This window comes from Pocillopora verrucosa, chromosome 7 (genome assembly GCF_036669915.1).
Source record: "Pocillopora verrucosa isolate sample1 chromosome 7, ASM3666991v2, whole genome shotgun sequence".
Taxonomy (NCBI): Eukaryota; Metazoa; Cnidaria; class Anthozoa; order Scleractinia; family Pocilloporidae; genus Pocillopora; species Pocillopora verrucosa.
Window position 1 is genome coordinate 5,458,905 of NC_089318.1, and position 14,702 is coordinate 5,473,606.

Genomic DNA, 14,702 nt, shown 5'->3' on the forward strand with positions numbered 1-14,702 from the left:
TTTTTCGGTTTTAGGGAACCAAAAGTTGTAGCTCAGCCTGGGAAAATAAGCTGTGCGCACTGACTTCTAAAAAACCCAAAGCACTGGTAACACGTTCGTTGTCCATCAGACGCAGTCAAGGTCCTAAATGGACCGAATGCCCCTTAGCAGCCAGAAATATTTACAGAATTTGCGCGGAAGGTTCTTTCAAACTTCTTAAGAGTATCAGATGTTAGATTAGAAATGTCAAGAAGTTCCAAAAATTACGACAGCTCTTTGAGGGACGAATTTTCCGAGCTTGTGCTTGCCGAAAAAGTTATTTTTCTTTTCTCTTTTTACACTAAATAAACAGTTTTTTATCAAGTGATTTTACAGAATGCACAAGCTCGGAAAATTCGTCCGCAAAAATACCAAGATAATATGTGGCACCGCTTGACATTTGTAGCTAAATATCTGATAAAAAGTTGAAGAATGTTTCCGAGCAAACTCTCACTGCCGGGCATATATAGACCCGCGTAGCATGCAACTAAAACGCGTACTCCAAAACGAACTTCAAATCTGTGAGGAAAATTTACTGTTTCAGTTTTGTTTAGTGATTCATCAAACTATTCTTCCCCGCTGACGATTTCAATTGTTTTTTGACGCTTTCTAATAAGGCCTCGTTAAGCTTTTTGCGCTTACCTGCTAAACAATTTACGCAATTGCAGATGATTCACACGTGTTTGAATGCGTTTGACTTATGACCCAATTTCCCGAGGGAGAACGAACAAACATCGTTTACAACTGTTGCATAGCAACTGTCCAAGTAGTTCATTCTAACGCCGGTCTTATTTACGGATTCCCACAGAGGCAATACGCTACAAAAAGCTACTACACGTAACTTTTACGACGACTGCATTTTCGTGGAAACAGGGTAGTTCGTGGGAGAAAGAAATAAGATTTTGTGGTCCAACAGAAACATGCGTGGAATTTTGACGAATTATGATTGATATTTGTGGTGAAAGCACAACGTAAAGTTTTGAAGCTGTCTACAATTTGATTAGTTGGGCAGTAATGGGTTCATTCGACTACAGGTAAAGAGTAGCTTCTGGTAGCTAAAAGCTATGGGTTGCGGAGCTTCCAAAGTAACGCCACAAACTGAAGAATTCGAAGAAGATAAACCACTTCGCGCCAACGGACGAAACCGCAACAAACATGACTCTTTATCAAATGGGCATGCACACTTGCCTAATGGCAAGGCAACTGCCGCAGGATTAGCAAATACTGAGAAAAATGGGGATGTAAATCACAACTCTCTAGTAAAAAAAGATACTGATTATTCAAATGGTGACGTTTTGAACAAACCCGCTCAAGAACCACAACATTCTCAGAACGGTAAGTAGATCACAGTAACAAATTGAAGCGCCCTATTAAAATACTGGAGCTAGAGTTAAGCTCGTAATCCTTCAGTCTTAATTTTTTACTCAGGCAAATGACAACAGAAAGCGCTTTATCTACGCAACTATGCAAGTTACCATTTGTTGATTTATCACAATTCGTGGTGAAAAATACCTTGAGGGTTTGATTTAATTAAACATTACGCTTTACACCCGCTGCGCGATCGATCCAACTTAACAACTTTCATGTTTGTGTATCTAAAATTCATCACCTGTGAAATCAAATTTTACACATTTCCATTACATTTGTTTGAATATTTCGTTGAGTGCAAACATACTTATGTACTTAGCCGGTGAATTCTTTATGGTAAGAACTATTTGCCCAGCAATGAACTGTCATTTGGGATAATATGTGTATGTTGAGATAATAATGTTTCTTCGGTTGGATAACATTGCTTAATAAGCTCATATTACCCGCTCTTAGACTGTGATGAACATTCGTTAAGTCCTTAACATTTCGACGAAAATTTTTCCTTGAACACGTCTTACGAACACGGATGTAATCACGTTTTACATTTACTCCTAACTAAATTTCGCTGGCTTTTAATCGAAATGTTCCGCTCTCCTATGTACTCAAAGTAACATTCGCAATAATTTATTCAGTTTAATTAAAAAAGATGAGCAATTCGAAACGATGACGAGGAAAAAACATGGTGATATATAGAATAAGACAGATGGTAAGTTTTGAGCTCGGTAAAGAAATATAGAGAGATGTTTTTCGTCTCGTCACGAGCGTGGGACAAAGAAAAAAAATTGAGGTTCGATTCTTCATGGGGCTCAAAATTTTTTTTTTCTTTTTCCCACGCTTGTGACAAGACGAAAAAAAAAACAGTGATATTTCATACAAAGTTAACAACCTGCTATTATTTCTTTCACTAGAGGAGAACCCCAGTGACAACACACAGCCTCAAGTTTCCAAAGCAGTTGCGTTTGATATTGTGCTTGGACAAAATGATTCTGATAAAGTTTCGACTGTACAGATGCCAAACCGACCGCCTCGTCGTTTACAGGTGGGTAGTTCCATGTGGCAATGATATTTTGCTGTTTATGCTTTACTTGATAAATATCTTCTGAATTAAAAAGTGAAAAAAAACTCTTCATTCAACAGAAAATTGAGAGCGCACCAGTTTTGACAAGAGAAGCATTAGCACAAAGACAAGCTGCAGCAGAATTAAACAGGCAAAAGGTAATACACTTTCCAATACAAACTAGTATTTTAATCCTCTAACTAGAGGGGAGAATTAACGATCAAATCGTGGAAACTGCTCGACATTTCCTTATAAATTAGTTACAAGCATTTGGTTTTAGATTAAGACAACAACTTCTACCTGATAAGTTATAGCATTCTCATTACCCATTTGCTGGATTATGTATAGATATCTTAGGAAGAAGTTACTTGTTAATCACCTCTGGGAGTTAAAAGGGTCAATATTACTTAGTGACTGCTCTGTTGATTCTTAAAATTTTTTACTGTGAAAATCTAATTTACAGTAGGGAGGAGAGGGAAAGAACACATCCTGTGCAACCTTTACTGGCATGTGCCTCCCTACCCCACCCCCCCCCCCCCACACACACACACACCAAGGGTTTCTTTTTTTTCCGTTAGGGTTATTCTGGTTAGAAAACGAGTGTAAACAATCACATATAATTTTCAAGGGACTACAAGAGAGTGCAGATATATTTGTCTTTTCAAGTCCAAATGTGCAGAGTAATAATTTTTTGAACTGTGGCAATATTTTTGTTTAGATATTTTGTTTGAAACTACTTATTTTGCAATCTTGATTGTAAATGCAGCAGAGAAAACTTGCTTTTACAAGAGAAATTTAAGAATGCAAAATATCTATTTGGAGAAATGTCCCTCCCCTCCCTCAATCTAAAGAAATGGGCCCCAGGCATGCTCTTGCCTGAAATGGGATCAGAAGACACACCTGTGCTAAAAATTAGTTGAGAGAAATTATTAAGTTATTATTTTTTTTACGTAATTTTACAATAGGAGTTGCAGAAGAAAGTCAAAGTTATGTCTAGAAGACGAACAGAACTTCTCATGGCAAGAGAAATGGACAAAGCCCAACAACAGAAGGCAGAGGTAACATGATCAAATGTGATTAACCCTTTATGCCCTGAGTATGATAAACATCTAGTTTCTCCCAACAGTATTGCACCTGAATCAAACCTTAAGGTCACGAGAAAAAAGGAAATGATTGCAAACTTAAGCTCTTGATTGTTTGACAAATTCTCCTTGTAAGAAACATAGGAAATGTGCGGAGAACAGTATGAAGAAAATTCATACTGATGTTAGGGTGTAAAGGATCAACTCATAAAACATTTATGTCTACAAGTAAAAACTTCTTCAAGTTTTTGGAACCAAAACTTTAAAAATGTTTTTTTTTTTTATGGTGATGACCCTACAGTTAGAGGAAAAACTGACAATGTCAGAGAGAAACAGAGAAAAACACCAAGCTGAAATCAAAGCCAAACAGAGAAGAAGAGAAGAAAAGGCAAAAAGAGTTCGCAATAAAGCTAAGCAGATCCAAGAAGGCGATGATGTAGTTGGCCTTGCTGTGGATCATGATGAAACATATAATGCAGATGAAGAAGGTAAAAGTACTGGGCTCAGTTGTATAAAAGGTGGATAACGCTATCCAATGGATAAGTGATGGCAAAACATCGAGTGTTATCCACTGGATAAAGTTTTATCCAATGGATTGGGTTATCCAACCTTCGAAAAACTGGGGCCTGTAATATAGCAAATTTTAAATGAGCATAAAAGTAATCACAATCGCCAATCACAAGAAAGCAAGTCAGTGAGAGGTTTGCAAGGAGTCTGGCACTGATAATTAGTGCCACAAACAAAGAAAACTGAGTGGAGAAATGTGCTTCTTGCAGCACTAATAATGAGGCATTATAATGAGGCATTATAATGAGGCATTATAATGAGGCATTATATATAAAACAGCTAGGCACCAATGTTTTTCTGCAATTTTTTTTGTTATGATTGAACACTAAATTAATTTTTTTTTTTAAATAGATGAGTCCTGGGATGTTGACACCTCTCACCAAAACAGCAGAAGTAGTAATCTTGATGGCAAAAACAGTTTGCCAGTGTTAGATAACAGTAAAGAAGAATCAGATGAAATACAGAATAATGAAAATACAACAAATGAACAGGAGAATCTCAGAGATGTACATGACTTCTTTGATTCCTGACACCAACAACAAGATGTACAATTAATTTTTCAATCAAATCAACTTCAGAGCACCTCCACAGATTCTACTAATGAATTTGAACAGGTAGATAGAAAAAATTCCAAATCTAAAAAATTCCTGCAAGTATAACAGCCTATGAACTTTGTGCCTCAATTTCCAGCATTTTCTTCTGTGTGATTTTTCCTTCCTCAGGGAAGAAGTGTAGACCCAGTTCTCAAAGAGCAGCTGCTTAGCAAACCTCTTGCCTTTTAAGGACCACAGCTTTTGCATATTTTGAAATTATATTTTCAAGAGCAACCTTCAATTTCAATTTTTTACAGTCTATTTATTACCAGAATCATGAAAGGGTGTGCTTGGTTTGGTTTATTTGTAATGAAGAATTATTTATAGATAACTTTAATTAACACTGTATAGTCAATTCCTTCACACTCAATATATCAATCAAGGGTTTTAACACAATGTGAAGATTTAGTGGTTTAATTAAGAGTTCTGGGAAAAAAATGAGTGTTATAAGTACTTGCTGTACGTGGAAAAATTTTAGAGAAATATCCCCTTATGAGAGCTGCATACCATGGCATAAACAGGGTCCACTGCCTTGCATTAAGCCCTGCCTGATGCAAAATGCAAGAGGAAACAGGAAAGGGCAACATTAAAATTAAATTCGTAACCATTTCACTCCCATTGATGATCAAAACAGAATTCTCCTTCATACATCAGTCCAATATTAAGCAGACAAGTGACGAGAATAAAGAAAAATATTAATTAGGGGAATATCACTGGTAGTTGATACAATACCAGATCCTCCAAACTAACATCATGGGAATTGTATGGTAGACAGTAACAAGAATTACTAATGAGATCTTAGGAGTGCAATTTAAGTTGAACTGGACAGGAAATATAATATATGGCTTAGTAATAATGTACCAACCTTACCGAATATTTGAATATTTTCCTGCCCAGCCCCCCCCACTACTCCATCAATAGGAAAATATCATTTAATCATCAAATCTCACCCAGTCTATTTTCTAAAAATTTAAATAGGCAATATTATTTTTGCTACTAAAACTTTCATTATGAACTGATTACTACCTGAAAACTTGTAACAAATTATTAGATTCTGAACTAATTTAAAATATTTATTGAAAATCTTAAATTTAAGTATCTACAGAGATATTTTTTAAAGCAGTTTTCATTTTGGGAGACTTATGAAGGTGTGTAAATGATGGAAAATAAATTATGAGTCTTCCTCCTGGTATTTCATTTTTCCTCTTGTTCCTGCAACTTTTCATCGTGAGGAGCGGTCTTGTGTCAACCAACCATACTAATGATGTTGATGCCTTATCTTGATAAGAGAGATTTTGTGGCCATGCAATACAACTTACTGGTATCAATACACATCATAATATGGCATTCTACAAGATTTCTCCAAAATTTTCAAGGTGTACTCATCCATTCCTGAAGCCAGCAGGAAAAATTATTTCCCTGACACCATCTTGACAGTAATTGGCTAAAGAAAAGAGAGAACAAGCAAATTTTATTTATGATAGAGTGGAAATAAATACTTCTTACCAACAAAGTTTGAGGTCCACACTGTGAGTCTTTTCCACTTGGGTTTATGGCTTAAGTGCCAAGAGTTTTGGCCATAAATTGAAGTGGAAAAACAGCCCTGCCAAGAGTCACCTTCTTATAGACTCCTAATTAGCAACCAAAGAGAGGCCACCTCAATGAAACTGGGAGGAAAACTGAAGAATGGGAAAAGAGGGACAGAGGCTAGACATGGGTGCAGTTTGACTGACTAGCAACTGCAATAATTCAATGGCATTTTCTGGCCAAGGTGTTATGTGCACAGATGCACAAAGATGACTAATTAACCAATTCCAACCCTCCTCTTTTCTTCCAATGGTGCCTGTTATGGGGGCTTGTGACTGGTTAACCAACAATTAAAAGAAAAAATTCCTAGCCCTTGCATGAATTTTCAGCTGTACCTTTGCCCCCTTTAGAGGATTGCAGGAAGTAAACAACAAACACCTCTGACTACCATAGCCCAAAAAATCAAGCTCTACTTTTTTTTTTGCTAACATTTTGAACTGATAAATTTTATTACTATGAAAACCAATGCACAAACCAGCAATCCAAAAGAAAAAAAAAACAACCAACAGATCCTTACTTTGCTGCAATAAGGACACTCCCCAAACACCATGTTAAAACTCTGTCTGCTTGAAGGCAGGGCTCTCAACCACTGAAAGTAGAAGAAAAGCAAATCACCACCCTCTTGTTGTTTTTAAGAGGGTGTTCTCCTCCTATTGATGCTTTCTCAATACTTAACCCTTTAACTCTCATGAATGACCAAGACAGAATTTCTCCTTACAGTATCAAAACACTATCAGCCATATAAGTGGTGAGAATAAAGAAAAATATCAATTTGAGGATAATTAGCTGATCCAATACTAAATTCCCTGAACCAACATTGTAAGAGTTGTATCATTGACAGTAAGGAGAATTACAAATTTGATGTGGGAGTTAAAGAGTTAATAAAAAATTACGCTAATCTACACCTTTGACTCTTTCAATCCCAAAATCTGAATATCAACTCTCTGCACAGACTGTCGCTCATTTCTTAAAATTCTATCTTGGAGAAATCGGTGTTCAGTCACTCACTACTTCCTAATTTATGGTTTCTCTCCTATTATCCCAGATCTGTTTCTAAAGTACTTGTAATGTGGAGAATAGTTTCTCACTGGTCACTCCTAGGGGTGCAGGGATCAAACCACAAGGCATGGAGGTAAAATGATAATCAGCTATCCTGGCATAAACTTGCACATGGGCCATTGTAAATGACAATACTTTATTCAAGAGAAGGAAAATGAAAAATTGTAAAAGTATCTCTCAAAAGGGGATATTCTAGAGATTAACCCTATACAAAAGATTCCCCGAATAAAAAGACCAAAAACATTATATACAGATAATTAAAAACTGTCTACCATCATTTCAATCAATATTCATGTAAATCTTTAGTCTGTTACAAAATAAAGTCAATGATCCTGCGTGTACAATATCTTTAGGCAAATTATTCCACATATTAACAATCTGTACAAAAAAAGAAAATTTATAGCAATTTATAATTATACCTTGTGCAACTAATACAGAGATGGTTTAAGAAGACTTGAGTATCAGGTATCCATACTAGTAAATTCACATGTGATTTATCACTCTGCTATCTTAGAAAAAAAATTTGTCAATGAAAAACAAAGAAGACAGAGATCCTACTTACTTCATAAAGACACAAGCTGTGAAAAGGTTGTCCACATCTAGAATCATCACAAGCTTTGTCTGGTATCAGATCATTAAGGCGATAGGCATAGCAAATTCCACACTCCATGCTGAAATCCTGCCATACACGCACACACAAAGGAGATGCATGAAGATTTGGATAAATCACTATCCAGTGGATAAGTGTCAACAAAGTGATCTGTGCTATCCAATGGATAGATTTTTATCCATTGGATAATGGTATCCATCCTACAAACAACTGAGGACTGATTTGCTGTGCTAATTGCTATTGATTGAACATTCAATTAGATTATGGGCTCAAAATTTCTATTGCATGAAAGTTTAAGAGGCAAAGACTGAATTGACTATCACATATAGAAATACAGAATGAATAACCTAATTGTTTAAGTATAAATCAACCATATATTGAAATATTAACTGTAAGAGTAACAGATGGTCAAGTTTAAAAGAGTGACCCGCCAGCAAAATGCAATGGCCATGAGCTGATCAAAGTTTCTTCTTATGGCATGTATGTTTATTAAGGTATATCACTCTGCTATTGATAAAAAATCAGAAAATAATGAAAAAATATTGAATGTCTGAAATTATGTGATACCTCTTTCTTTGTTGTAGAAGGTGAGGGAAATTTCTGTCCCAATAAATTTTCCAGATTTGTCAAAACTGTTAACTGTGGATTCCTAAAAGATTCATAAAAAGTGTTTCACCCTCACAACTTGAACTTTCTTATCTCCAAAAGAGTTAGAAAACCAATTTATATGCAGTAGCTATTGGAATTTTCCATCTTGCAAAATGTTTTTTTCTCGTACAGCTACCTTGAATTGCAATTCCTGCAAAACTAGCTTTTTATTCTTACCAGGTGTGGATGTTTGCATTCAAATGTTCTCGTAAAGGAAGAATCACTGCAAATGATAATTGTAATATAAAGAAATATATCAATTAGTGGATTATTAGTTGATCTAATACAAATTCTCCAAATTATCATGGTAAGAATTGTATGACAGACAGTAAGGAGAATTAGTTAATGATAAAGAGAGTGAAAAGTTAACCCTTTAACTCCCATGAGTGACCAAGACAGAATTTCTCCTTACAATATCAATACAGTATCAACCAGATAGGTAATGAGAATAAAGAAAATATCAATTTGGGGATAATTAGTTGATCCAGTACTAAATTCTCTGAACTAACATTATAAGAATTGTATGGTTGACAGTAAAGAGAAATACAAATTTGATCTGGGAGTTAAAAGGTTAATGTTAAATAAAAATGTGAGTCGCTGTCAACATCAACAACTTCTTCTGCCACTATCCTTGCCTGTGCAGTCACAGGGTATGACAGAGTGTTCATTCTCTTATTTTAAAAAACATCTTATTGATGAAGGCAAAAAAAAAAAGATAGAAACTACTAAGTTCAAACCATTCACTGTATAAAAATTTTGTATCAGTAGGAAACAGAGCAGTTTAACCAGTCTAAAGAAAAACTAAATAAAAGTTCAAAAAAGAAAAGAAAAGTGCAAATTGATTACCATTGTCAGCACCCATAAATCTGCACTCTGGCAAAAGCCTTGCATTGACTGGGTTCAGATCTATCTGAACAGAAGCATTGTTACCAAGAGCAATTCTTCTGCTTGTACACGATCTTGAGGGTTGCTCAGGCTCAAGAACCCACGTGTTACTGTCTATTTCATCTAGCATGTCCCAGAAATCCTCAAATTGAGAGAGAGTCTAACGGATTGGCAAAACAACAACAGAACAACTCATCAAACCCACTAACATTACTTAAACTTAAACGTAAGTTTAAATATGGACATCACTCAGAACTAACCTGTTGGAACTGATGATACAGCTGCTGAAGAGGTTGACCCTTAAAAAAGACAGATTGAAGAGAGACAGATATAAACCTATCCAATGAGAAGACAGTTAATAAAAGTCATTTCAAGTGAGTGTCCCATATGGAGGGAGAAACAATCTCTCTCTCACTCCTTTTTCTTTGCTCCTTGAAATATTTCACATATCATTTGTCAGTTAACATTTGGATATATACATTTACTGTTCACTGTTACCTGAGAAGACCATGTGAAAGAAAACGGTTTTCCAGGTAATTCTGCAGAACAAGCAGGTGCTACTTGTGGATGCTTGAGATAAAAAAAAAAGAAGTTTTTAAGAATGGACAAACTGCTTTCTATTTGGAAGAATTGATAACAATACTAAATCAGTATATCATATAAACTGCCGCATCAGACAAGGATTTCCAGCCCTGAATAAAAAGCCATAACAACACACAAGAAAAAATACCATAACTCACAATTATTTTTCACAAGTGTTTGATATCGCCAATCAGCTGCTGACATGTCACTTGCCTTTTGCACCACTCTGTCATGTGAATGAAAGCCTTCACAATTCTCAATCCGAGGTTGTTTATTAAAATTTTCTCAGATTATGCCTGCTAAGAGACTGAAAAATTCACACCCCTTACAGACAGTGACGTTCAAAATTTCCCTAGCAGGGGAAGGAAACCAAAATACAAAAAGAAAAACCAAAAGTTATGTACTCAGTGGCTTTGACAATGACATATCTTGCGGCTGAGAATGAAAATAAAAAATTGAAAGATTTGTCACAGAATGATTTTGCTCGTGTACCTAAAAATATTCTTTCTGTTGCTGAGGAAAAAGTCACTATCTGAGAATTTTGCAAATTGAAAGTTACGCCCACTGTTTGTTTTTGTAACGATTCAACACATTTTTTTCATCTTGAACCTTATTGCCAATGCACCTAATGACTTTTTTTCTGGGATTGTGGATCTTATTCTTTTCATTCATTAATAAAGTCAACTTTTCTTGTCAGTAAGGGCCTATTGTGTTTGTAATAGACAAAGTAGTAAATGGTTGCTTGTAGACTGATATGGAATTTCTCTCCTTGTGTTCAACTCTCTATTTTACTTGTTCTCTGCGCTTACTTGTGAGCCATCAAGTTAAAACTCAATGAGAAATTCCATATTCATGTGCGCACATGTATTATTCTCTAATTATCATATCTCATGATAATAATATTCAATTTTTTTTCCTGAACACTAGATGAGCAGGGAGGCACAGAGGAGGGCATAACCATGGCAACTCTATCAGCATAAATATACAAGCATGTAAAGTGCTTGAAACTAAATGATGGTTTATTGTTTTTAAGCAAATTTGGTTTTTATCACCAAACTTGGCTGCAGTGAAGAGTTTCTAAAGCTGCCATTTCAAGTGATAGCCACTCTCTGTGGTCACTGTGGCTAATTTAAAATATTAACTCAGTTGATATAACCAAATGATCTTGTTATACCCACCAAAGTAGCACCACATTTTCTTTAAAAACCTTACCACCTTTATTTGTTTATAGTTTATACATTGTCAGTCAATGAATTAATGAAAATCCCATTGTTTTGTATGCGATTTTTGATTGATGGAAACTTAATATGTGGGGAAATATTGTTTCAGTTTAGTCGTCTGGTTGGTTTTGATTATCTGGGTGGTTCCAGTTTCCAAATATGCACCCTAGCATAGGGAGGATGAAAATAAAGATACTCTCTGATACATTTGGACCTGGTTGATCAAAAAATGGATAAATTTATCCACTGGGTAGGGAGTAAATAGTGCTATCCATCCTTTGAACAACTGATTTGATGCCATGGATAAAATTCACAACTGGGGCCTGTTGGCTAAATGATGATACCTGAGGTGAGAGACGAACAGTAATAACATGCTCTCTTTCTTTGGTATCTCTGTGAAGAAAAGGAAAAAGGAAAATAAGTGTTGAGAGGAAATAATTAAATTAAAGAATTTTGGTTCTGTTTTAATTAAAAAATGGCCAGGGCTGGTGAAAAAATTTTGATGTTTTAATCATTTTATTTACCTTGAAGCAAGTTTTAACACTTGAAAAGATGAATCCACATAGGCCAACCTTTGATAAAGTGGAGAAAATTAAGAATATCAAGTAATGTTGGTAAGTTAGGACTAACAATAGTTTTTCAAACTTGAGTTATGTTCAACTTCTGTTTGACTACTGTTCAGTAACCCTCCATATGATACAGCACATTTTCCATATAACATGCTTCAATATGCTTAACGACACTTTGCAGGGACTTTGGCCTGACTGCATTGACTGGTTTACAATTTTTGAGAGGCAATTTAGAAGGTGCCCCCAATTTTTGGAATTTTTGGAACAAGGCCAGATTACAACACCAAGAACTAAGTTCTCTAATCTTTGTGAGAAGTGCATGGGTTCTCTAATGACCCCTTCTGACCAGTACAGAGAAGATGCATAGGAAAGGGCTTGCGGCTTATTGTCCTTATACACAAAGACTAGAATGTCTAATCATTTGCAGGTGCCACAACCAAGGCAATACATTCTCCTGAATCATTTTCAGACCTTAAGTGTTGGTCAGTCTGGAGCTCCAACACTCACCCTCCTAAAAGTCAGTTCAGTGCACAACAACCTGAACTAACCAGGCAGCAGGAAAATAAGTACATTATGTTCCCCATGCTTTTCAAAACTGTAAGACTGATGAGCTACAACTCACTTCTCCCATCCTATAGCCTCTAACTCTGCCACTAAATGTGTGTAGAAGTTGGGTTGTGAAACCACTTTGTCCAATTTTTGGCTTCCAAGAAGCTTCTCCTGTAATTCAAAGGCCATAAAAAGTACTATTAATGGCTACAAGCCATCATACAAAGTTACAACAAGCAGAGAGGTTATCTAATGCTACAACTACAAGCAAGACAAGAAAATGATAATCACCAGAATACTTTTGAGTTCCATCAAGAAGGAAGGAAGATCCAAACTTTGAGTTAACCTCTGAAGAAAGGCAAATGTTTAGAAATAACCAGATTAAGACAACTGGGTAGTAAGCAAGATCATTTACGTTGAGTTTCATCAAATTTGTCAAGAATGAGAGTTTTTTTTAAGGACTAAAGTGGGCTGGAAATCCCAAAGCCTAAAAAATTTTGAATCCTCTAAAAACTCAAATGTGTATACTTTTGAAGGTCTAGCACACTTGATAGAAAAGAAAACACATTGATCAGCATGGTCAATAGTGAGATTTTTTCATGTAGCTGATGAAGAGAAGGAGAAAATTTCCAAAATTTGGAATCAGTCAACAAAATTTGAAATCCTTTAAAGGCTCTTTCAACCCTTGAATACCTGTGAGGAACAGTATCACCCTTGAATCAAACATTAAGGATATGAGAATGTGGGAAATAATCACCCACCAAAAAAGCTCTTGATTATTAAACAAATTCTCCCTGTTAGGCCATAGGGAGTATTTAGATAACAGTATGGAGAATATGCAATAAGCCATATTAATATATTAATACTAGGAAAGTTACCATCAGCTGTGAAGATTATGTCTTGTAGGAAAAGATGTTACTTCTAGTTAGCAGGGGGGGGGGGGGGAGGAGGGCAAAGAAAGATTTGGCATTCCCCAACAAAAATTGAATCCAAGGCCTTAGGATTTCCAGCACCAATACTCTATCACTGACCTACAGAGAACTTGGTTGTGAGCTAAGAAAAGTGTTGGTTCGTGAATGGCAAGTGTCATATATGCTGCAAGGATCAGTAGGTCAGAATGATTCCTAGTATTGGCCTATAGAAAAAAATGATTATACTTAACCTGTTTAATAACACCTTCATAGCCTCTCAGTAAATGTCTTAATTTCCATTCACACTCTATCCTAACAAATTACATGAACAAACACCATCAGCATCATTACAGACACCTGAAGCTGTATGAGAGCCCTTTAACTTATAGTTTACAGAAGCTGTTTGAATTTTGCATTTTAAAAGGTCCTTTTACAAATAGTGAAATTCTAATGCATTGATCAATTCAAGATTCAATACCCCCCCCCCCCCCCCGTCAAGCAACACCCCCAACACCCCCAAGCATTTGAACTTGTTAAGATTGTTTCATTTAACCCTTGAACTCCCAAGATCTCATTAGTAATGAGCCTGAAAAAGGGGGCTGGAAAAGGGGCCGTAAGCTGAAACCCAAACCCAAGCTAAACAGACGGCGGTAAGACATCTTACAGGCAGCGGTTGACCGCCGGTAACCGGATTTTGTTTATTTATATCCCTGTACTTACCCTAACGAGATGATTCTTAGGTAAACTTTACATTTAGAAACTCGTAGACTTTAGAACTCTGTTCTTATTGGGGAGATGTCTTAACAATTATATTGTGCAACGAACCTACCTAGCGTCTCTTAATGATCTGTTCTCCGGAATTTGGATAGACATTCGGAAACTCTTCTTCTGCAAAATGTTATGATCAGTGTAGTCATACAGTTAATTCCGTGTACTACTCTTTCTGAGGAACCAACGTTTGAACTTACGCAAACAGTAATATAACCGTCGTAAAACCTCTTGCTGCTGTCTTGAAGTATAAGAAGAGGACACACATCCAAAACATCCAACTTCATCCCTTCCGGCATAACTTCACCCGCCATTTTGTCAACCGCTCAGCAATAAACCGCTGACTCGTTGCGATTATGACAGGAATACAGAAGATCTGGGAATGGGGTCCATATTTCGATGGTTTAATGATTCCGTTCGTAATTTTGTCAGAGGTGTATGAGAAGTTGATCTGAGATAAGGGTCATGGCTGAGGTTGGAGGAGGGGAGAGGAAGGAATGGGGGTACTCCCTTATGACATATTTTAAGGAAATTTGCCCCCACCCCTCTAAAAAGGGTATGTTTTTTGGTCTGAAAATGAGTACAGATTTTAAACAAAATGTTCATAGTTTGGTGTGGTTTTTGAGGGA

General features: G+C 36.1%; 2 protein-coding genes across 3 annotated transcripts; one reads left to right on the forward strand and one right to left on the reverse strand.

Annotated features, from left to right (window-relative positions):
* Positions 1 to 793: 793 nt before the first annotated feature.
* On the forward strand, positions 794 to 5,229 carry LOC131779666 (uncharacterized). The gene is made up of 6 exons (XM_059096238.2): positions 794 to 1,353; positions 2,295 to 2,425; positions 2,524 to 2,601; positions 3,409 to 3,501; positions 3,827 to 4,013; positions 4,444 to 5,229. Exons 1-6 carry the CDS (start codon positions 1,083 to 1,085, stop codon positions 4,620 to 4,622), a joined length of 939 nt encoding a protein of 312 aa, XP_058952221.2. The 5' UTR covers positions 794 to 1,082; the 3' UTR covers positions 4,623 to 5,229.
* On the reverse strand, positions 4,383 to 14,629 carry LOC131779667 (E3 ubiquitin-protein ligase FANCL). 2 transcript variants are annotated; one of them, XM_059096239.2, is made up of 15 exons: positions 14,274 to 14,629; positions 14,135 to 14,193; positions 13,557 to 13,617; positions 12,686 to 12,742; positions 12,468 to 12,565; positions 11,801 to 11,848; positions 11,621 to 11,669; positions 9,973 to 10,044; positions 9,735 to 9,773; positions 9,436 to 9,634; positions 8,767 to 8,812; positions 8,509 to 8,590; positions 7,894 to 8,010; positions 6,790 to 6,861; positions 4,383 to 6,129 (listed from the first exon to the last, which is right to left on the reverse strand). In XM_059096239.2, the coding sequence occupies exons 1-15, from the start codon at positions 14,385 to 14,387 to the stop codon at positions 6,097 to 6,099; spliced, it is 1,146 nt and encodes a 381-aa protein (XP_058952222.2). In that variant the 5' UTR covers positions 14,388 to 14,629; the 3' UTR covers positions 4,383 to 6,096. The 2 variants fall into 2 exon arrangements, with proteins under 2 accessions (XP_058952222.2, XP_066025537.1); XM_066169440.1 differs by having other exon boundaries at positions 14,302 to 14,396.
* Positions 14,630 to 14,702: the final 73 nt, after the last annotated feature.